At 38.3% G+C, this 24,606-nt stretch overlaps 1 protein-coding gene across 4 annotated transcripts in view; it reads left to right on the plus strand.

Moving 5' to 3' along the window:
* The window catches only part of SLC9A9 (solute carrier family 9 member A9), a 675,208-nt gene that overhangs the window by 439,892 nt on the left and 210,710 nt on the right, over window positions 1-24,606 (plus strand). For all 4 annotated transcript variants that reach the window (XM_032346649.1, XM_032346639.1, XM_032346659.1 and 1 more), the window contains exons 10-11: window positions 6,771-6,884; window positions 8,510-8,621. In XM_032346649.1, coding sequence (XP_032202540.1) covers window positions 6,771-6,884; window positions 8,510-8,621 — 226 coding nt within the window. The remainder of the gene's footprint in view (window positions 1-6,770; window positions 6,885-8,509; window positions 8,622-24,606) is intronic.

Raw genomic sequence — 24,606 nt, forward strand, 5'->3', positions numbered from 1 at the left:
AGTGTATTACTTGGACAAGTAGATGAAAGCCAGCAGGTTGTGTCAAACTGTACTATGCCAAATAAAGCTGTTGTTGAGGAATCCATGTGAATTTAATTGGTATTAGTTAAGCAGGGTACGGTATAATGAACTACTATAATATTTCTCTAAACGAAACATAGTAACATGGTAAAGTTTCATTCTTTTACGAATAGGGGAAAGAACCAAATCAGCATTACTGATATGATTTTATAAAATAGGTATGACCTTTTTATAAAAATTTCTAGTAAGTACAGTAAATAACAGACTAAAAAAATATAACATCTGGTAAGTCTTCAGAGAACATGGTTAAGTTGTTTAAGCTTTATTTAAGTTGTTTAATTAACATTTGACTGGTTACCATGAACTTTCAGAGTTTTTAAACACTGACTGTCCTCTTCTTTGCACTATTAACTTGTTTTTTTATTTTCCCAAAGAAAAGCTTTGCTAAGCAAAGATTACTTAAGTTGGGTTCTCTCCAAAGGCTCAAACTGAGAATTAATGGAAATAAAACAAATGTTGATTACTGTACTGGATAAATAAAATATTGAGTCAAGTTTTTTTTTTTTCATTGATCCTGAGTGAGGTTGAAGTAGATGTGAGGTTATTTATTGTGAATACTGATCCTGAATCTGCTAGTTTGACATTTGTTGTTGTCATTATTATTATTATCATCATTATTACAACTTTGATTTGGAAGTGGAGTTTTGAGAGCTTTTTTTTTCCTTCTAAATTTGACTAATAAATCTATTCCCTCAGTAATTAACTACTCCAGGCCAGACTCAGGCAATGAATGCCCTCCTGGTGGTCAAATTGGTTGCTTCTGTCAGTATGGCCTTAATGTAGATTCCCCTTTCGAAACATACCTTCAGGAAATTTTTGCACATGAAACAAAATTGAATTCACCCACACACTTTCATTAAGTGCCCCAAGAAGGAAATTATTATGAAGCCTGTTCATTCAGAGGAATGTTGTCACATGATATAAATAGACAAAGGAGTGCTAATCAGTGCTGCTGCCTTGCCATGAAGAGAACCTTTTTAAAAATGCTAATAACCATCTACAATTTAGAATAAGTGAGTCTATCAGATTGTCAAAGGTTTTTAAAAATTGATAAAAACTACTTTTGGCAAGCATGTGGGGAAAGGGCACCCTCTGCACCATTATTAGAGATGCAAATTGGCATATTTTTCTGAAGGGCAGACTGGTAGTATGTTGAAAAAGAAAAATTAATGTATACCCTTTGACAGAAGCAGCTCATGTCTAGGAATTACCTAAGGAGTAGTCACTCAATTGGAGAGAGATGTTTGTATAAAGGTGCTTAAGGGTCGCCTGGGTGGCTTAGTTGGTTAAATGACTGCTTTCGGCTCACCTGGAGTCCCAGGATAGAGTCCCATCAGGCCTCCCTGCTCGCCAGGGAGTCTGCTTCTCCCTCTGACCCTCCCCCTTCTCATGCTCTCTCTCAAATAAATAAATAAAATCTTTTTTTTTAAAAAAGTACTTAATGCAGCATTGTTTAAATGGGAACAAATCTAGAAACAATCAAATATCCAATTATGGGTACATGAAATAAAATTTAGTAGGAAAATTCAAAGGGATATTTTGCTGCCATTAAAAGTTGTTTAGTGGATCCAAGTTTATTGCCATGGAAAGGAGACTTATGAAACATTATTTAGTTGATGAAGCTACATAAAAAATATGGTCAGATTTATATAACATTATGCATGCTGTCTATACATCTACAGATCTATGGAAAAGAGATTACTAAAAGATGTTCCCCAAAAAGATAAGTGTTTTTGTCATTGTTGTTTATATTTTTCTTCACTCAAAAATAATTTAAACAAAAATAAGAAAAATACTAGAAATGGGTAAGAATGCTCAATAACCTCCCCAAAATAAAATAAATAGATGAAATAAAAAGGTGAAAGTTTGAGATATAAAAATAAAAATAAAAAGATGAAAGTTTGAGAAAGGCTTAAAGAAGAAAAGATTTGGAAAATTTTTATTCTACTTTAAAATTCTTATTCTAACTTAATCTAGTTTTATAAACTACGAAAATAATATAAGTTCACAGTAAATAACACAATGTCAGTATCTATAATGTGAAGTAGAAGTTAGGTGTATATGGATTTATTCATATACAACATATCCTTTATTTCTTTAACTCGCTTTATATGATTTAACAATGGATCTTGGCTATCTTTCTACATCAGCATATATAGAACATCATAAATTTATTCTATTATATGAATGTACATATAATTAATTCAATTGTTTCTTATATTATGGATATTATTTCCAAGCTTTTGCTCATATAAATACATCACAAAATTTCTTGATTAAAAAAATCATACAAAATTACTGGTAGTTTCTTGAATACATTCATAAGTAGGTTTTGTTTTTTAATTAAATTGTCAATTCTTCTGGAATTTATTTGGCTGTAAGAAGAGAGTTAGGAATCTCTCTTTAGTTTTGATTCTTTTTTCCAAATCAGTCAAATTTTTCTGCAATCTTTCTTAACACTCTATATTTTCTCCCAATGATATTATAAAATTGTCATTCTCTCTAAATTGATATTCATATATTCTGTGTGTTACAAAATAAAGTATCATAAGACTCTGGGCAGGAAATTGACAAAAATGATACTATTCACCTAAAAAAAAAATTAACATGCAAGAACAGCTTTGCTGGGCACCTGGGTGACTCAGTGGGTTAAGCTTCTGCCTTAGGCTCAGGTCATGATCTCAGGGTCCTGGGATCGAGTCCCGCATCAGGCTCTCTGCTCAGCAGGGAGCCTGCTTCCTCCTCTCTCTCTCTCTCTCTCTGCCTGCCTCTCTGCCTACTTGTGATCTTTCTCTGCCAAATAAATAAATAAAATCTTAAAAAAAAAAAAAAAGAACAGCTTTGCTTTAGAAAGCAACCAGAAAAGTTGGATAAAGAAAGCAGAAAAGCAGATGTTCAAAAGAATTGGCAAGTAACCACATCATCTAGGACTTGAAGGGCCAAGATATCAAATAAAAACAAATTAAACTAAAGTATATTGAATATGAGAAATAATAAAAATAATAGAGAAATTAATGAAATGGTAAGGAGAAAGCAGAATACAGAAAAATCAACAAAACTGAATTTGCTTCTTGAAAGCACTCATAAAACTGATAACTCTCTAACAAGATTTCTAAGGAAGAAAAGACACAAATTATCATCATTGGGGGAAAGACATAACTACAGACTAAGATATTGAAGATATTACAAACAATTCTATGCCAGTAAATGTGAAAATTTAGATATAACAGCAAACACAACTTACTATAACTAATACAAAAATAAATAGAAAACCTACATAATCCTATATCTATTAGAATACTTGTATCTGTAGTTAAATGTCTTCCAACAAAGAAAACTCCAAGCCCAGAATTCTTCTAAGTGTTTAAAGGAAGACAATAGGAACCTGTTTTATCAAATATCAGCAACTTTGATAATACAATCTGGTAAGGCTATGCAAGAAAGGAGCATTATAAGATAGTCTTTTGTAACATATACACAAAAAATTTTAATATTAGCAAATTAATTCTAGTGATGTGTAAAAAAAGGATAATGCATAATGACCATTTGCAGAAATGCAAAATAGTTTCAGCATTTGGAAATCAGTTAATATAATTAACTACCTTAAAACAATGAAAGAACAAACTACCATATGTTCATCTTAATAGTAAAGAAAAAGCATTTGAAGTGCTAATAGCAGTGTATTGGGGTGTGGAAGTATAAGTGGGAAGGGGAACGAGAGTAATTCTGGGACCTGGTAATATTCTCTTGTCTAATCTGAAATTGTAAACATATGATTTAAACATTTTTCTAAGTGACAAAGCATAAAGACCATTTTTTTAACATGCAAACATAACCAGGAAGACTCAGAAGGTAGAGTATGTGAACAAACTAAAGCCATGGATTATTATAATGTATTATGGATCTACGTTATTTACAAAGACATGATATTGCTAGAGGAGCAAGTAACAATAGAAACAAAGAACAGGTCTAGAAATGGACCTACTGGAAAATGGAACTTCTGTGCAATGTGTATATAAACATATATAATTCTAGCCAGTGTATATAATTCTAGCCAGTGCTAGATTTCAATAAACCAAGTGACTACAAGTTAAAATCCTGGGTTTTCCAAAGGAAGCAAATCTCTAAACAAATATTTCATACCATGGGTCTCCATGTAAAATATATAGAACAAATTCCTTCACATCTCAACAACCAACAGAAAAGGAAAAGATAAATTTTCCCCTTAACGTGAGGAATAGATTGAAATTGATGGGGTGGGGTGGCAGTAGAGGTGGTGGTGGGCAGGGGTAACTGACTTTGCTGCTATTTGAAAAAAGTCCAAAAGTTGATCACCTACCCTTATTGATAACCCATATTAGGTCAGAGAGGTGGTTTGGGTGTTTTTGTTGTTAAACTGTTACAGGACTGTGAAGGAATATGTATCATTTTAAGTAATAGAAACCTCACTTAGAACAAAAAAAGTGGGGGTTTTTTGTTGTTTTTTCCAAGGGTAGATTTTGCTTCGGGAGAGGCTGAATACAGATTTAAGTGGTGTGGTCAGGACATGGCTTCTCTTTCAGACAGCTGTTTCCCCTGGGAGCATGAGATGGCTAGCCACAGCTCCCTAGCCTGCATCCCACTTTCTCACACCATGAAAAGCTGGGGGGTTTTGTCCTGGCATTTCCTGCCAGGTCTCATTGTATTTCTTTGGCTCTGAATGCACCAAACCCACTTCTGAACCAAAGATGCTAGCTAGAGAAATACATTGATTTGGGTGGTTTAGTCCTAAATCATACACCCCATATCTGAACTATGGAGGTTTAAACATGTGAGCTGAGAGTAGGGAAGAAGGTGGACCCCAGAGGGAAATTGGATTGTAACCACCAAGAAGGAGCTAAATAGATCCTAGATGGCAAGATGTCCCCTCTCCAGTACTTGGGAGAGGACCGGAGAAGAAGCTCTATGAATTTAAGCTTGCATTTGTTCGTTAATGTTTAAAACTGGATAGCTGCACCATAGCTTAATGTTTGTGCCCCTCCCCCAACCAAATTCATATGTTGAAGTCCTACTCTCCAATGTGGTGATATGTTAAAGGTGGGGCTTCGGGGAGCTGATTAGGTAATGAGGGTGGAGCCTTCATGAATGGGATTAGTGCCCTTATAAGAAGAGATATGAGAGAGATATTCAGCAAGCAGGCTGCTATTTGCAAACCAGGAAGAGGATTCTCATCAAAACCTAATTGGCTGACTTGACCTTTAGATCTTGGATTTCTCAGCTTCCAAAAGTATAAGAAATAAATCTCTGTTGTTATAACCAGCCAGTCTATAGTATTTTGCTATGGCAGGCAGAGCAGATTAAGACAGTAGCCAAATCTCACTTTCTGAAAAAGTACAGATATGAGGAGGCAGCAAAGTGTTCCCCATTCCCTGTATTTTCTCCCACGTTTTCAAGTTTTTGTGGTTATTTGGGTGACAGTGTTTGTTAAGTTGAGCTGGTCTAGAATGCGAAACAAGTCCTCAGGATAATTAATGATTACTGCCACTGCAGAAAAACCATCTTGTACCACAGGAGTGTGTCTTTTTTAATCCTTTATTTCTATTACTGGCTTTAAATAATGTTTCTGATGAGATTCTGCTTTTCTTTCTGTCAACTATCGGTAAGCGGGTATTGGGCATTATTTGTGAGGCTGTAAATACATTAGACAAAAAAATAATGAGTCAAGAGAAATGCTTCCAGAGACGTTTACCTAACATGGTGATTTATGTAAGGCTGAGAATGAAGTTTCAGAAGTTTTAGAAGCTTCCAAGTGAAAATTCTGGAACATAAACTAAAGTCTCTTCCAAATGTGTGTTTGTTGTAGCCCCTGGACACATTTCTCTTTTACTTCTAATCTAGAAGTTAGAGAACATTTTTCATGCTCAACTTAAATTGTTTAGTTAATGATCTAAGAATAACTCTTGGGAGCTTCCCTCTGCATAGCGTGTTATTACTCTATTCCTCTGACTGAATTTGATGTATCTATTGTGTTCTCATTGCATAAACTGATCCCTGGGATTAATCATTTTCTTTTTACCAGCTAGAAATTGTAGACATTTAATGGATATACCTACATCAGTCAATTTAATGAGTCTCATTGTCTGGGGGTTGAAATATACTGATCATTCTAATGTTGAAATATAATTGACATTCATTCTTATTCCAAGTTTCCAAGTTTTCCAAGTTTATCTCTCCTGCCTGCCTGAGGAAGGTAATTTAGCTAAAACTTTTTTTGAAGTTTTCAGGGCCTAGGAACTCAAGGACATCTACTGAGTGATATCAGAAGAAACTAAACAATCTTTGCATCCTTTCCTATGGTACACCTTAAGCAATCATGTAGATTTCTATAACAAGGATATTCTATCATCCTAGTAGGAATTGTTCCATGGAGGATCATGCTGACTAATACACCCAGGTGTATTTCTAGCAGCCTTGCATTTGGAAAGGAAGATGAGATGTTAACACGACTGCCACATCTGTCACTGGGTAGAGAGCCAGGGTAGAGCCAGAGGGCCTGCCAGGGTAGTCAGAGGTCCTATACCCCTCCAGAAGTGGAGCACAAGGCTTCCCAGGCACAAGAGAAACATCCACTTACCAAAACAGTTACAAGATATTAAGTGAATTCACACCTGAGTCATAAGTAATGGTTTTGGTTTCTGTTTTGTTTTCAGTTGTTTGAATTTATGAACTTCTTGGGGGAGAATGTCATCTTCTGTTACATGGGCCTGGCGCTGTTCACGTTCCAGAATCATATCTTTAATGCTCTTTTTATACTTGGAGCCTTTGTATCCTTTGAAATACAGAACATGGAGTGATAAGGGAAAAGAGCAAGCTACTTATGTTTAGTGATTACTCTGTTAAAATGTTTAAGTAATTTCTTCAAGTTTATTGCAAGACTCAAATTCATGGCAGATATGTAATTCCTAGTAGTAGGGAAAAGATCCTAAGAATTGGGACCTTTATTAAATGCTTCCATTTCAAGATAAGAAATTTGGGAAATACTGAGAGAAAGAAAGAGAGAAAACTGAAGAACAGAATACTCAAAAAATAAATTTTCAAAATATATTTATTTCTTGAATATTCAAAGTATGTTTTTAAATTATGAATCATTTAGATAAAAATATATCCATCCATTAATTTCAGAGAAATATACTTAATCTGCATTAGAGTATATCTGAATATAGCCAGGATTATTAAGCTTTAGAAATATTTTCATCACAAGTTGGTAAAATCTCTTTTCCAGCGAGGACTTTGAAAATAGGACACCGAGTAAAGATTAGATGAAATTAACATTATAGATGTGATTCAATGTCTTACGTTAGTGTACATGTGAGTTTATTTTAATAAGATCCCCCTTTCCTATAAGTAAAATAAGATAAACTCTAGACCTCCTTTTTTTTCCCCCCCCAGACCTCCTTTTTAATGCAGAGGACTTTTGTAGCTCAAGGCCTGGTGTGTAAGCATTCTCCAATAAGAACAGATGTCTACTTGACGGGATACTGAGCTGCAGGGATGTCCCCAAGGACAGTCGGCAACTGTTGTCCTTTGGAAAATGGGCAGATGCCCCATCAGATCACAGGCATGTGATCCTGACAGCCAGGAGAGCTGACCCCTCTTCTGTAAGCCCTGTTCTAGTAAGCACCTACTTTGCCTTCTGTCCTCTTTTCACTGAACGTTCAACTTAACACTCCAATCTCATCTAAAACTTACATCTTAAATGGAAGCTCCCTTTCCCCACATAATTCCATCCCCTTTGAGGACAAACTAGAATCTACAGACTCTCAGGGAAGGAGTCCTGGGTGATGAAAGGGAAAAGATGACTACTACCAGTATTTTCGTAGAATTTAACCTGTAAATACTGGATGTTAGCAAAATGTTTCCTAGAGGAGTTATATTATGCATTTAGACAGGTAGTTCCTGTCAAATTAAATCCACTAAGAGAAAAAAAGTAAGTGAAGTTTCCCAGATACAGAGAGTACAACCTGATAGAAAGTAAGATGGCTATTATGAGCAGAAATACATTTACCCTTTCTAAAGTGCTGCTTGAGAAAATAATGCCCCAGCGTCTGAACGGTCTCTGCCTCACATTTTGCAGCAGAGTAGAGTGAAGAGTCAGGCATCAGCAACATAAATGTGATGAGAAGATTTACAGTGATTGAAATGGTACAGGATTAACAATTCTAAACCAAGTAGATATTCAAAGGAAAGCAGAGTTCTCTGCTATTTCTGGAAAAGAATTGACATTTAAAGATGAATTTTGGAAGCAAGTTGGACATATAGGTATTGACAGGTATTTATCCCTGTTTTCTGGGCCATAAAACAGAGAAGCTTAAGAACATAATAAAGCTCGAGGACTCACAGCCTCATTGCAACGAGATTTTCCTCAATGTTTCCCTGTGCTTATCTATAGCTCGCAATTTTTGTTGCCAGAGCCTGCAACATATATCCCCTCTCCTTCCTCCTGAATCTGGGCCGGAAACAGAAGATCCCCTGGAATTTTCAGCACATGATGATGTTTTCAGGTATGTGAACTATGTTATGTACTAGTACTCCTGTTGTCTCACACTTTTACAGCACACGGAAAGCTGCCTCAGCAAACAGAGGGATCTCCTGGTCTTCTTACCGCATTGCATCTACTACTCTTTACCCCATGGTGCCTAGTACCATGCGGATATTCTAAGTTCTGAGCAATAGTGGGATTTCTTTCGAAAAGGAAAATGAAACTAAAGGGAATTTTTTTTGGAAAATACAGTATCTGCCCGAAACTGGCCTAGAATAGGTATTCAACTTTCCCCCAACCTATTCCAGATGAATTTCCATATCAAGCAATTTGCACAGTCATTTCACAAATTATGCACTTTAAGATAAATAGTGTATAAATGGGGCCATCTTTGTCCAATTGTAAGACTTCTCCTTAGAATCACTTATTTTTCCTATGCAGAACTCTAGAAACTTCCCATAGTTAATACAAAAGTGAATCATACCTAAGTATGCTCAGTTACTAGTTGAGAAAACTGGTATTAATTGCATATTCACCTCATGCCAAGAGCAGTTCTAAATACATGTAACTGACACGTTCTTTGCTCTCAAGAAGCTTATGTTCTACTTGTTTAAACCACACCTGAAGGCTCCTTTTTCAAAAGAAAATAAACCAAATGAATTTTCTGACCTTGAACTACTCTGGGAATTGTGATTTCTTTCTGTCCAATTTTCCTACCATCGGTCTTGCCTTACTCATGGAATTTATTCCTTACATGCCTTCTGTGTATGAATACACTTACATTACACTCAGGGGCAGTTCATGGGAATATACGAGAGAGTACAATAAACAAAGAAAAACTCTCAGAATAGAGAAAGTAAATGTAATTTGGAGCATATGGGGGGATATGGAAAAACTGAGGAAACTATCACTTATTAAATATCTACTATTTGCCACTCACTATAGATCAATTCTATGAAGCAGATATTAAAACATTTTTAGATGGAGAAACTGAGGCTTTGAGCTGCCCTCAAAAAGGCAACTTTTGAGGCCCTCAAAGATTTATATAACTTGGCCAAGGACAAAAGCGTTTCTAAACCCTGAAGTGGTTCAGGATTTCCTGAAGGCAAGAGAAGACTCCACTTCGAATCCACCCAAGTGTCTCAAAATCCATATTTTCAGAAGTAGTACTAGGAGTTAACAGCTTGTTTCACCTTCCATTGCATTCTAGCCTGTTCTACACAGTAAAGCGTTGGTAGTTCTGAGGTTGAGAATGAGCTATTTAATCAAGTATGAAAAAAATGGAAATCCAGAGTTTAAAATCGCCCTTCTGTAGGCTTCTGACAGTGCTTCCCTCCATTTCCAGAAATGCTAGAATGACAGAAAGAGTCCTAAGGAGGATAAATTGAACTGGTAGGTGATCTTTGACTTAGAACAGCAAAGAACTTAGGGAATGAGTTGACTTCTATTAAGGGAAAACATAAAGCAAGTTTGATCACTTATAAATAGGATGTCAGCACTGGGTTGCACTTCAGCAACTCATTTTAGGAGCTGGGAAGCTCTTTTCCTTCCTTCCCTTCAAAACATCAGTTTTACTCTGGAGAATAAATACTCTGGTTTATTTTTTAAAACTTAAGAATTATATTTTAAACAATGCTCTATTTTATTTTACAAAGATCACCTTTGAGAAAGGAGTGAAGTTTTGAATAGCCATGTTGGGATATGAAGTGTCTGCCCAAATAGCCACCTGACTTGATGGTTTCTCCAGGGTCTGGCACCTTCTATGTTTGCTTAACTGTAGGATTAGAACTGTGCTAAAAACTGAGACCAACAATACAGTATGTAGGCCTAGAATTTGATAATATCTTCATGATGTTCTAAAGCAGGGAGTCAGAAAACTATGGCCTTTGAACGAAATCTAGCCCACACCAACTTGTAAATAAAGTTGAAACACAACTGTACCGTTTTGTTTCATATTGTCTTGTCTGTTTTTGCATTGCAAAGGCAAAGTTAAGTTTTTTCTGCAGAAATCACATGGCCCACAAAACCTAAAATATTTGCTATCTGGCCTTGTTCTAAAACCTCTAGAGGGAAAACAATAACCTCATCACATTAAGGGAGTTGATATCATTAATTTAATTCAGGAGAATGCCAATGAGTTAGTTCCCATCATCAAAAAGACCATAATGCCAAATTTTCAGGACATCTACTACTATGTATGATTCTAATCCAGAGAATGACACCCATTATATTCCACACTGAGTGTCCATGTCATCTGCCAGACATCAGTCACTCACTATTAACAGTTTGGCAGCTTGACCTCAAGGGTTGCATTCATCTGGGCCAAAGTAGACTTCCTTCTATAGATTTTCCTAGAGTTTTGTTTTGTATGTTTTTTACATTGAAGTGAATGTGTACAAAAAAGAGATTGGTTTACTTCTATTTTTAATGCCATCTGAATTACAAATTAATAATATTGGTGATATTCCCTGGCATGGTGGATAGAACATTGGATTTTCCACTAAGAAGCTATCTTCTTAGCTTGAAAATGAGGAAATTGCAATGTTACGTGGTTATATAATGGAATCTTAGATCGCTCAACTCAAAAGTCATCCTAACCTTTCTAAGACCTTTTATGAGCAATGTTTTGAAACTCAGATCCAAGACAAGGTAGAATAGGTATTATTAGTCTCTTTCTGCAAGTTGAAAAGAGAGAGAGTCAGAATAAGGGAGACATGGAGAGATTGGGTATCTTGCTCACAATCTTATGACCAATTAAAGATGAAAATGAGACTTGAACCCTAACCACTTGATTTTGAATTAGAGCCTTCTCACCTACATTACTTCAGATTTACTGTCAAGGTCATAAGAATAAAAGTTAAAACTATGCCATTCCTAACATAGGCCAACCCCAACATATATAATAGGTCTCTCACACAAACCTGATCCTTGTCAATTTCACAGCAAATCAAACAGGTAACACCCCTCCCACATCAGTTCAAGTTCTACACTGCACCTACTGACCCCCATCAGAGTATAGGAAGCATCAGGTGAGTTCATGTGCAGTGCAGTATTTTTCTTCAAAAAAGAAGTTCTAGACTCAGCTTTGATATTCTGCATGAATTCTGCCATGTTCTACTTTACTCAGGATCTAAAGTTTTAAATCTATTTGTCAAGAAATAAAGAATTTAAAAGGTCAACTAAGACAACATAAGCCAGAAAGAAGGTAAAGAAGCAGATCACATTACATACTGTCCAGCGTTTTCTGAGTGTATGACAACAACACTTGTGAAAACCAAAAGAGAAGGACAGTCCCTTTAAAGAATATTTCCCTTTGGGGAGCCTAGGTGGCTCCTTCAGTTAAGCATCTGACTCTCGATCTTAGCTCATGTCTTGATCTCAGGGTTGTGAGTTCAAGCTCCACAGTTCAAGCTGGGCGTGGAGCCCATTTAATTTTTTCTTTTTTAATGTTTGTTTTAGAATACAGCCTAGTGTTCTTAACTATGGCTAGAGTACTTTTGGTTATCCAATAAGAAGTACGACTTTTAGTAGCCATCTGGAAGAATCTAGTTGTCCATGCTTCAACAATACATTTATATGGAGCCTGTCTTTACATAGCTGAAAACATTTTTCAGAGTCCTTTGGAGATTGTGAACAATGAATGGGAGCATGTAGCTAATAGGATCCAACGGTACATTAAAGGGATTATTCACTACAACCAAGTAGGATTTATTCCTGGGCTGCAGGAGTGGTTCAACATCCACAAATCAATCAACATGATATACCACATTAATAAAAGAAAGGATAACAACTATATGATCCTCTCAATAGATGCAGAAAAGACATTTGACAAAATACAGCATCTTTTCTTGAAAAAAAAAAACCTCTCCACAATGTAGGGATAAATGGAACATACCTCAACATCATAAAAGCCATATATGAAAAGACCCACAGGGAATATCATCCTCCATGGAGAAAAACTAAGCTTTTCCCCTATGGTCAGGAACACAGCAGGAATGTCCACTCTCGCCACTGTTGTTCAGCATAGTAAGTCCTAGCCTTGGTAATCAGACAATAAAAAGAATTTGAAGGCATCCAAATCAGAAAAGAACAAGTCAAAATTTTACTCTTCACAGATGACTTGATGCTGTATGTAGAAAACCCAAAAGACTCCACAAAACAATTGCTAGAACTGATCACTAACCCAGCAAAGTCACAAGATATAAAACCAATGCACAGAAGTCTGTTGAATTTCTATAAACTAATAAAGAAGCAGCAGATAGAGAAATCAAGGAATCAGTCCTATTTTCAGTTTTACCCAAAACCATTAAGATACCTAGGAATAAACCTAACCAAAGCAGTAAAAGATCTGTACTCTAAAAACTATAGAACATTTACAAAATAAATTGAGGAAGACACAAAGGAATAAAAAAATATTGCATGCTCATAGATTAGAAGAACAAATACTGTTAAAATGTCTATGCTACTCAAATCAATCTACACGCTCAATGCAATCCCTATCAAATGGAGCTAATAGGATCCAACATTTTTCACAGAGCTGGAACAAACAATTCCAAACTGTGTATGGAACCACAAAAGACCCCCAAATAGCCAAAGCAATGTTGAAAAGAATACCAAAGCTGGAGGCATTACATTTCTGGTCTTCAAGGTGAATTACAAGGCTGTAATCATCAAAATAGTATGGTACTGGCCCCAAAACAGACACATAGATCAGTGGAACAGAATAAAAGCCCCAGAAATGGATGCACGACTATATGGTCAACTAATCTTTGACAAAGGAGGAAAGAATATCCAATGGGGGGGGAAAAATCACCTCAACAAATGGTGTCGGGAAAATTGGATATCTCATGCAAGAATGAAACTGGACCACTTTCTTACACCAGTCCCAAAAAATAAACTCAAAATGGATGAAAGACCTGAATGTGAGACAGGACAGCATCAAAATCCTAGAGGAGAATACAGAACAAAAGAACCTCTTTGATTTTGGCCATGGCAACTTTTAGAGGCAAGGGAAACAAAAGCAAAAATGAACTATTGGGACTTTATCAAGATAATAAGCTTATGCACAGCAAGGAAACAGTCAACAAACTAAGAGGCAACCTACTGAATGGGAGAAGATATTCACAAATGACATATCAGATAAAGAGCCAGCATTTAAGACCTATAAAGATTTTATCTAACTCCATACCCCAAAACCAAATAATCCATTTAAGAAGTGGGCAGAAGACAATAAACAGACATTTCTCCAAAGAAGACATGCAAATGGCTAACAGACACATGAAAAAAATGCTCAACATCACTCAGCATCAGGGAAATACAAATAAAAACCGCAATAAGATACCCCTCACATCTGTTAGGATAGCTAAAACTAACAAGTCAGAAAAAAAACAGATATTGGTGAGGGTGTGGAGAAAGGGAAACACTCCAACACTGTTGGTGGGAATGCAAGCTGGTGCAGTTACTCTGGAAAAGAGTATGGAAGTTCCTCAAAAAGTTAAAAATAGAACTACCCTATGACCTAGTAATTACACTACTAGGTATTTATCCAAAGGTTATAAAAATAGTGATTCAACCCCAATGTTTATAGCAGCAATGTCCACAATAGCCAAACTCTGTTGATGTCCATCAATAGAGGAACGGATAAAGAAGATATGGCATATATGCACAATGGAATGTTACTCAGCCACCAAAAAGAATGAAATCTTGTCATTTGCAATGGTGTGCATGCAACTAAATGGTATTATGCTAAGTGAAATAAGTCAGAGAAAGGCATATGCATATGATTTCATTCATATGTGGAATTTAAGAAAGCAAATGGATGAACATAGGGGAAAGGAAGGAAAACTAAAATAGAAAGAGGGCTGCAAACCATAAGAAACTCTTAACTATAATAAACTGAGGGTTGCTGGAGAGGCGGTGGGAGGAATGCAGTAACTGGATGATAGGCATTAAGGAGAGCATTTGATGCAATGAGCACTGGGTGTTATGTGCAACTGACAAATCGCTAAATTCTACCTTTAAGACTATTAATATATTAATATGTTATATGTTAACTAAATCGAATTTGAATTAAAAATTTAAAAATAAAATGGGAATATGAACTTACTTACACATTTACTCACTCACAGTCCTCCAGCTATTCTTTCAGTGGTCATTCATTGACACACTCCTTGGATAGGTATTTAGATGAACAAAGACAAAGATACTGGCCTTGACCTTAAGAGCCTTACTGCCTAGAGAGAGCTTGGCTTTGTGTGGCCTAAATTTGGTTCACTAAGACGGGCACCTCAGGTGGTTCAAAGCCCGGACAAGTAAGAACTAGAACTTTCTGTCTTAGTCAATTACACCTACCATTTAGTAAATCCTTTCCCATCATCTTTACCCTCACCTTATGCACAGCCTTTGGCACTGGGCAGAACAGTTAGCAATGCCTGCCAAACAGAAGTGGATTCACTTACAAAGCTAACGAAGCTTGAGCATCAGTGTTCCTCAATCACATGGGCCCCTTCCAGGCCCCCCTGATGGGTCCTACAGGTGTGCTCTGATGGTGTATAAAGCTGGTAAAAGATATTCTTTTTATTATTTTTCCTAAAGAGGGTGCCCAAGATATGTAAATTCTACCTTGAGGTGAAAGTTTGCGACATGATCCAGCTGTTTATCCCTCATCTCCTGGCAGTGAGTAGGGCCTGCAGCGAGCCTTGGAATAAGGGCTTGGCGCTGAGTAGATGATGTTTCTGAGTGAAACCCACATTGTTCATGGATGACCCCACTACCACTGCTGCCACCCGCTTCCCCGGCCTCCACCTTTTGCCACCAGAGGCAATTAAACTGAGTGAAGCAACCGTCAGAAGCCAGATTGAGTTTCTCACCTAGCATAGACCTTACCCGATTTGTTTTGTATAGACTAGTAATCTACACACACAAAAGCCTTGGAACCTTAAAAGAAGGAAAGGTCTCAAGGTCAGTAATGGTCTCTCTGCCTTGCAAAGCCTTCAATAATGCAAATACTCTTTTGGGTAGCTAGGTTGCTTTTTAGAGTCGATTGGAGGAAGTTTAACTGGAGACATTTCTAAGGCCTTCTTTAAATTCAAGGCCAGGAGTTCCGAACTGCCATGGTGTATTGTGTGACACCCTGCACAAAGGGCTTAAAAGGAACGCCAAACTCCCCTGAAACTGTTCCTGCTGCCCTCAAGCACAGCCCTAGTTAATGCCTGGCTTGAGCTGCCCCACCCCAGCTCTCAGTTCCCTTGAAACCAAAGAGGCAGAGCTCTGTGGTTTAAATTAAAGGAGGAGATGTGCTTCGCACAAATTAGCTTTCCTATTGATGTGGTGCATATTACAATGATCAGGCCTCTTGTTTTAATTCAAATGCATGTGCTGCAATTTTTATTTAATTTAAAACTAAATAAGAGCAGGGAGTTGCTGGAAGGAGGGGAAATGCCAAACCCTGTTGAGCTGTGGCAGCCTTCCTGAAACTGCTGTGACTCGGAGACTGCGTCTCACTGGGCTACACAACCTCTGTGCAGCGTTGCTGGGATAATCTGAATAGGAGCAGAGCCTGGAAGTGCTTGGGCAGCTTGAAGGAGGCTGCCAGTATGTCAGAGAACGGGCTTCTCCAATTTGTCCATTTCTGCTGTGTTTGGAAGAGACATCGCAACCCTGATGTGTACTATTGCATGAACTTGGAAGAGTCTGAACCAGGCAAATGTGGCCACAGTGTGCAGATATAATATAAAACTTCACCCACGAGCTCATGTCACCATGAAGACAACAGCACTGGTGTCTCCGGGCTTTGCTGTTAATGTTGTTGCTCATTCGATTGTCCACCAGTGCTCATTCTTAGCCTTCAAATAAAGGCCAGCATCGAAGGATTAAGAGAAAGTAAGTCATGGAAGAAAAACTTCAATTAAGAAAAATTTTCTGTTAGCATTTATTTTTTCCCCCTCAGTGGTGAAAACACTGCCACTCTTATTCAAGTGTTGGGGAACACTATGCAGCTCACAGAACAGCGGTGTTCTGCGGAAGGACAACTTAAGAACCACAGTTGAGGTGTACGAGACCACCTTTCTCTGTGTCTTTTTGGTGAGCCACCAGTCATGCCGTGGTCAGAGCCAATTTGAGACTGACTCAACAATTACAACTGACTTAACAATTACAGCCAGGAAGAAAGTGAGAGGAATTCATGAAAGTGAAGAGCGGAAGTCACTGTGTCACCAATGCTTAGGAATCTGTGTCTGTTACTGCCCAAGCTAATGGAACTCCAGTAAGCTACCAGGACTGCCCCACAATAACCAGTCATCATGTAAAGGGACACTTCCAAGTTTTCTTGATCTTTGATAACCAAAAGTGTGCTTCTCGAACCAGCAGCTTTAGCATCACATGACAGCTTCTTAGAAATACTGAATCGAAACCTGCCTTTTAACAAGACCTCCGGGTAATTCATGTGCACGTGAAAGTTCGAGAAGCATCTCCCAGAACATCATCACAATTCACGGTTTTCTCTTCTGAACCTCTTTCTTCAATCTATTCCTCCTACCTCTTCTCTTTTGCCTGAGGCCCTCCCAGATGCCAGTCTTGCTTCTTGCTCTTCTATTTGCCGTCTGATGAGCATAACAATGTTTACCCAGTTACTGAATTTCTTCCAGTTCCGTAAGCTTGCTGAAGTCCTTCCTCCTATTCACACAAGCTCTCCCTCTCCTCAAAACCCTGGCCACACCCACCCACCTTCAGCTCTTTTATTCAAAGAATTCCTTTTTCTCTCTATATCTCAGCTTAGATATCACTTCCTATAGGAAGCCTTGGTAACACAAGTCTGTGTTGATCCCTCTCAACTGTCTTCATAGCACACAGTACTTCTCCTCTCCCAGTAGCCATCACATTCGACTATGAATTTTGGCTTGCCTGCCTGCATTCCCTTCTAAACTAGGAGCTTTGTAAGCCCAAATGATGAATTTTTTGGTTCACTCCGTGCATCAGCACTCAGCACATTAGGTGAAACTGAGTATCTTTCCACAAATAACTAGTGGATGAACAAGCAAATGAATGAATAACCTACAACATTTTCTACCCAATTAAAATTGTACATTTCACTAAAATGACCACTTAAGGACTACCTATTCCTGTTCTATGAGGCCTGGGAACTTCTAACCCCAGAACTGGTCCGAGGGGCACCTCTCAGACCAAGCTTCCCTGGCTCCACAGATGGGAGCTAAGCAAAAATAACCTTAAGATATCAACAAATAAAATCTTTCATGTTTTAAATGAAAGAAAATATATTTCACCTACTCACTTCTGGCTAAAAAAAGAACCCTTCTCTGGGTGTTGATAACAGTAAACATTGTTAATACTTCATGAAAATACCATTTGGATCCGAGAATATTTTTCAAATCTCTGCTTGCTTTGTGTTGGAGGGATGTGTTTGTTTTTCAGTTAAAAACCTAAGATCTCATTAAAAACCCTGGGACTTTTACATCAGTCAGGTGATTTGAATCAAGATCAGGCTACCTCCAACTTCAGCTTTGGAAAAGATTTCTTTAAATGTGTATACAAGGGTTATTTGAGAATCTGAGCCCTCTAGGCAATAGGCTCTTTCTTACCTTTCCTCTTCCCTTGTTCATAATTCCAGAGACAGACAGCCTGGATGATGCCATCATATCATCAAGCATTCCTTGTCAGGCCTTCCCCTTTGCAACCACCTTACCCAGACTCCAGTGTTCCCTCACCTTCCCATACTATATATCTTTCCTGCCCTGGGCACATCTTGTGCAATTAATTAGGCCACTATATCTTCCTTACCACTACAAGGCCACTAACTAGCTAATGCAGCACAAGCTCAGAACGTTTTCTTCATCAGAGGAGATGAATTTCCACTGAGCCCTCATCTCTCACTATGGCCTGGGGTAGGCATTAATGAACAAAGTGGACAACTAGAGTAGATATTCTGAGGTTTTCAAGTGGGACAGTGTTAAACAGCTTATGAGGAAATGTATCAAGCAGTCATAGAAAAAGTCACCTTAAATAATGAATAACCATGAGCACCATTGTTGTGACAAAGTAGACAGGCATAGTAGGTCCATATGAACTGCAGATCCCATTAAGTCCTCATAGTGTCAAATACTGAGAAAAGTGTATGTGGTTATGATAAATTCAGAACATTTGAGAACTAGCTTAGACCTGCAGTCAGTCCTGTAGAGTTGTTTTCTCCTATTATTAGGTCCAAACATTATCATCCTTTATTTTGTTCCAAAATAAATTTACAATAAAAATTATTAGCTCTTGCATTCTTAAGCAACAAATTAGATTCTGCTATTTGGCATGCCACAATATTTTCTAAATATAAACTACTGTTTGGTAAAATGCAGTGAGCTCAGGCTTTTATGCTGGCTCAGCCACATGGAGCTATATGATTAACCCTCCTCGAATGTCAACTCCCTTGACTGTAAAATGGGAATAATCATATTTACCTAAGATGGTCAGTGTTGAAAACCACTATAAAATATATACAAAATGCCTGGCACCAGACTGCCACCTAGGAAACGCTCAACAGATGGGAGTTTCTATCACTTTCTTTAACCACCGCAGATGAGACAGCCATTAGGACTTCACAGAGACATGATTCATATCAACCTAGAACTACCGTTTGAAGAACCTCCTATCAGAGACTGAGGTTTTTATTCCGAAAAAGGTTTGACTATCAAATTACTGCCAAGGACACTCTGAGTCCAGTGTGGAAGTGTTAGTAACGTGCCCATGGAAAACAAGACCTAAGGCCCCTCTTTTCCTTCATTTAAGGACAAATGTTGAGATTCTACTCTTCATTCTAGCAGTGACTAACTCCTGGCACTAAATACATGAATCAAAATGTTATAACTCAAAGTACTAGTTTTTGTGAGGAAAATATATTGGCGCCCCCTCTGGGACAAACTGACCCATGCAAAATGTCAAAAATCAATTTAGGAGTGCCTGGGTGGCTCAGTGGGTTAAGCCTCTGCCTTCAGCTCTGGTCATGATCCCAGGGTCCTGGGATTGCGCCCAGCATCAAGGTCTCTGCTCAGCAGGGAACCTGTTTCCCCCTCTCTCTGCCTACTTGTGATCTCTCCCTCTTTGTCAAATAGATAAATAAAGTATTTAAAAAATCAACTTAGACAAATATTTATTGAGTGAGAGAAGGTGGCGAAATTTTGTAGATAACCCAACCATCCTATCTAGTGAGACAGTGAAGCCAACAAGAGCATGCCAGCTTCTGAAAGACGCTGAGTAATGAAAGGAGACGATCCAGAATGCTTGTCACCGTCTCCCTGTTTCTTACTTTTTTTTTCCCCCCTAAGATTTTATTTATTTATTTAACAGGGAAAGAGAAGGATAGAGCAAGCAGAGGAAGCAGCAGGCAGAGGGAGAGAGTGAGCATGCTAATCACTGAGCAGGGAGTCCCATGTGGGACTTGATCCCAGGACCCTGAGAACATGACCTGAGCCAAAGGCAGACACTTCACTGACTAAGCCACTCAGATGCCCCACCTCCCCCTGTTTCAAGGATAAGTTCCTAGAATACAAAAACAGAAGTAATTTTATCACTTAATTCAGGAACATTCTGTGTACATTTCAGTTTTTCAGGATGTTCAGAATGTCAGAGCTATCACAAATACCTGATTGATAATTTTAACCAAATTAAACTGTCCATTGAGACAAACAAATGGACTACATTATTTTTCCTCATTTTCTGCCTGAATTTGCTTACTAACTGCTTGCTTGTTTTGGCATTATGTAGACATAACCTTAGAAAACTATCAGCACACATGAGCAGGGTTCAAAAAAATAAGTCTGTCTATGTCAGGCACAAATCCCTCTAATTCTGCCCTCAGGTTCTATGGATAGAGTTCAAAAGAAATCAATAAGATTGACTCAAGTAAGTTATATGTGCAAATGAGCAAGAAGCAGTTACTTCTAAAAATGCCTGTGCTAAATTTCCATATAGCCATTAGATAATTTAGGAATTTTCAGCATTAGTTCTGATGTACTAGGGAGGTGCAAATGCTGTTCAGGCTACCAGGTCTTTTCACAGACAGACCAAGACTCTATGAATAGGGCTGGGTCTCAGCCCCACTGCCAGCCTCCCCCTGATTTTGCCTGGAGGGCTCTTTCTTCCAAAAATACCAGGAACTATTTTAGAGACCTATGGTTCTACATGAGGAAAGAAGTAGACACCAGGGGGTTGCCTGGGTGGCTCAGTTGGTTAGGCAGCTGCCTTCGGCTCAGGTCATGATCCCAGCATCCTGGGATCGAGTCCCACATCGGGCTCCTTGCTCGACAGGGAGCCTGCTTCTCCCTCTGCCTCTGCCTGCCATTCTGTCTGCCTGTGCTCTCTCTCTCTCTAATAAATAAATAAAATCTTTAAAAAAAAAAAAAGAAGAAGAAGAAGACACCTGGACAGGTTCCCTGCCGATGAATGACAGCCTTCCCCTCCGTTTACAGTTTCCTCCATCCCACTCAGCACCCACTTCCCTTAGTGCCTGGAGAGTCACTGGACTTTCCTGGAGTTGTTTTTTTTAAATTAGAAAAACATGAGAGCATGCATGTTAACAAGTATTTTTAAATGCATGCCCTTTAGGAGGATTGTGTGCTATCCTTTCTCAACAGATTTCTTCCTTCTGATTGTTTTCAATTGTTTTTTTCCTGGCAGGAAGCTAATTTTGGCTGCGTGAGGAAATGGGAGTTTCGAGTAGAGAATCTAAAACAGGTCATTTTATATTAGAATAGACTGATGCTGAGAAAGGGAGAAAGAGCAAAAGAAGGAAGGAGAGAGAGCTAGAGGTGATGCAGAAAAAGTAGGGGAGGAGGAGTAAAAGGCAAAATATCTATTTCAAAATATTGCCTTTGATCCATCTTCTGCCTAGGAGAGGGGAAGAAAATTTTCTTCTTTGCATTTTTCCTTAAAACTCAAACTCAAGATAACCACGATTTTTTTTTTTTTAATCTTTGTTACGACTTAAATATTCAGTAGGAGGAATGAAACAGATTGAGTAACCAGCCACAGCATTTACTGTGTAACCCAGGCCACTCCATCCCTCCCAGCCCCTATTTCCTCACCTGTTGAAAGAAGAGTGTTATGTGATTTACAGGGACACATAGGGGAGAGAGAGGTGGGATAGGTAGATGTTGAGAGCCTTAGGACATAGAGAGCTCTAGGATAAGCACAGAAACACAAAATTTAGTGGGTGAACCACAATGGTAAAATCCTCTCTTGACTCATATTAACATGGAAACAGGGGGAAAGATGCTTCTCTTCTAAATGGATAATTCAGATGTCACCAGGATCTTTCCATATAGTGACATCATGTCCCTAAGACAAGGGTTCTAAAAGTGTGGTACCTGGACCAGCAGTATCAGCTCCACCTGGGAACTTATTTAAAAAGCAAATTTTTGGGCCCCACCGCAGACCCACTCAATGAGACACTCTGGAGGTGAAGCTCAACAATCTGAGGTTGAACAAGTCTTCCAAATGATTCTGATGTAGCCCAAGTGTGGGAAACACTGCTACAGGGACTCATTGATATTTATAACCAGCCAGCAGAAGGGGAAAGAGAGACTGTGGTAGGAACAGCTGTTTCTTGAAAGCTTTGGCCCAGGAATGACATTTAGCACTTCTGCTTTCATTTCCTTAGTAAGAAGTGGCCATTTGGCTATACCTAGGTACAAGAGATGCTAAGAAATGTAGTTTATGCAGTTACAGCAGCATACCATGGACGGCAGTTAGCCATCTTTGTCAAAATAGCCCTCTACGATAGAAACATTATCACCATTTATAACATTTCTCTTAAGGGAAAAAGCAATCCAGTGTCACACTAGGGTTTCTCAACCCCAGCAACTATTGACATTTGGGGCCAAATAATTCTTTTTTGGGAGGATTGTCTTGTACATTGTAGAATGTTTAGCAGCACCCCAGTCTGTACTCATGAGATTAAGAACAGTGTTCCCTGCCCCCTAGCTGTAGACAAACACAAATGTCTTCAGACATTGCCAAATATTCCCTGGGGGGACAAAATCACCAAACTTGAAAACCACTGGTTTACACAGAAAACTCATAAGTTGACTTTTGAAACTCTCTATTGAAGATTTTAGCTAGTGGGAAGGATTATTCCACAATTTACTACCACATGAACCTTACCTACACAAAAATAAACTTCCAAAGCCAGAGGCATCTATGCATGTTGACTCAGAGTTGTGACAGAGCTAATACTATTTACATTACCCTTCCTGATGTAGCCCAAGTGTGGGAAACACTGCTACAGGGACTCATTTTTGGATGCCCAAGGCATCCAAAAACAAACGTCTTTTCCTGCAAAAATATACTAAAGTTATGTTGCATTACTTCTCAGTGGCCTTAAGTTTAACTGACTCAAGTTCAGGAATGAGATGAAGGAAAGAATGTCCTGCTTCTCTAATACAGACTTGGTTTCCAAAAAAAAAACTCAATTTATTTTTGAATGCAGAAGACTTTTCCACTAAAACAATCTGTTGGCATCGCTTCCATGTGATAAAATGATATTGAACTGAAAATGGAACCGTGTAGCAAGGTTGTACTATCCTGGAAAATGTATTTTGAAACCAGACTGACATTTTTGCTGAAAGTAGCGACCCTTTGCAAGGTCATGGGACTTCAGCAAGGGTAAGACAATACATGATTCAATTGTAGATCCAAACTAGGGTTTGATTTATCAGATTGATGATGAGAATGTGTTAAATCTTTGAAATCAACTCCTTCACAGTACTTGAAATGAAAGGAAAAAAGAACTGCAATTGATTATATCCCAAATGGAAAGAAAGTCAGCAAAATAACTCACTACAGAGACATGTCTTTTAAGGGATGGGTCAGTTTCTCAGGGACATTTCTGCATCCCTGTTCATCTACTGCTCATTTTCTTTTGGGTTCCAGTTGTGTTTCAAATGCAAAATATGATCTTTCCCTCATCCATTCATTCATGTATTCATTCAATACTGTAATGCTTATTTTCCAGGAGTAGCATTGGATGTGCTCTCACTGACCTTGCTTTCCTATGAAGGGACACAGATCTTAAAGATGAAAAAATAAACGTGATAATTCCAGATGTTGATAAGTGCAGTAAGAGACATACAAAGAAGAGATGGCTGAAAGTGGAGGGCACTTAGACAGCATGGACAAAGCAGTCTTTCTGAGGACTGAGGCGAGGCATCCAAGGGACAGTCTAAGAAGAGAGTAGAGTGGGGAGAAGCAGCCAATACAAAGACCTTGAGGCAAGAACAGACTTGGTTTAAAAGACAAACCGTAAGAGACTCTTAATCTCAAGAAACAAACTGAGGGTTGCTGGGGGATGGAGGATGGGGAGAGATAGGGTGGCTGGGTTATGGACATTGGAGAGGGTATATGCTATGGTGAATGCTGTGACTTGTGTAAGACTGATGATTCACAGACCTGTACCCCTAAAGCAAATAACACATTATATGTTAATTAAAAAAAGAATAAAAAATATATTTGAACTTCAAATTAAAAAAGAATAATAAACTTTATCTTCCTACATTCTCAAGCTCCAGACTTCCCTCCCATCTTCCCACTCTCTCCAGTAAAAAGACTCTAACCTCGCCACTGAACTCCAGACTCTTGGATCTAACTACCCACTCAGTCTCTTCATTTGGATGACCTATAGGCATCTTGGATTTCCCATGGCCAGATCACAATCCTTGATCCCCTCCCCATATACCAAACATGCTCTTCCCACAGTTTTTCCCAATTCTTCCAGTGGCTTAGGCCTTAAGCTCTTGGAGTTCTCTCTTCTCATACCATTCATCCAGTTCATCAGCAAATACTGTCAACTTTTAATATTATTCCAGCACCTACAATGCTACCAATCTAGTCTGATTCTCTTTTACTTCTTACCCAGACTAATGCAGCAACCTCCTTCACTGACCTCCTACCCCCGCCTGGAAATCAGTTTTTTATTACAGAGCTAGAGTGATGCTTTTAAGCATAGACTA

Source organism: Mustela erminea, chromosome 1, assembly GCF_009829155.1.
Source record: "Mustela erminea isolate mMusErm1 chromosome 1, mMusErm1.Pri, whole genome shotgun sequence".
In the NCBI taxonomy this organism is placed as follows: domain Eukaryota; kingdom Metazoa; phylum Chordata; class Mammalia; order Carnivora; family Mustelidae; genus Mustela; species Mustela erminea.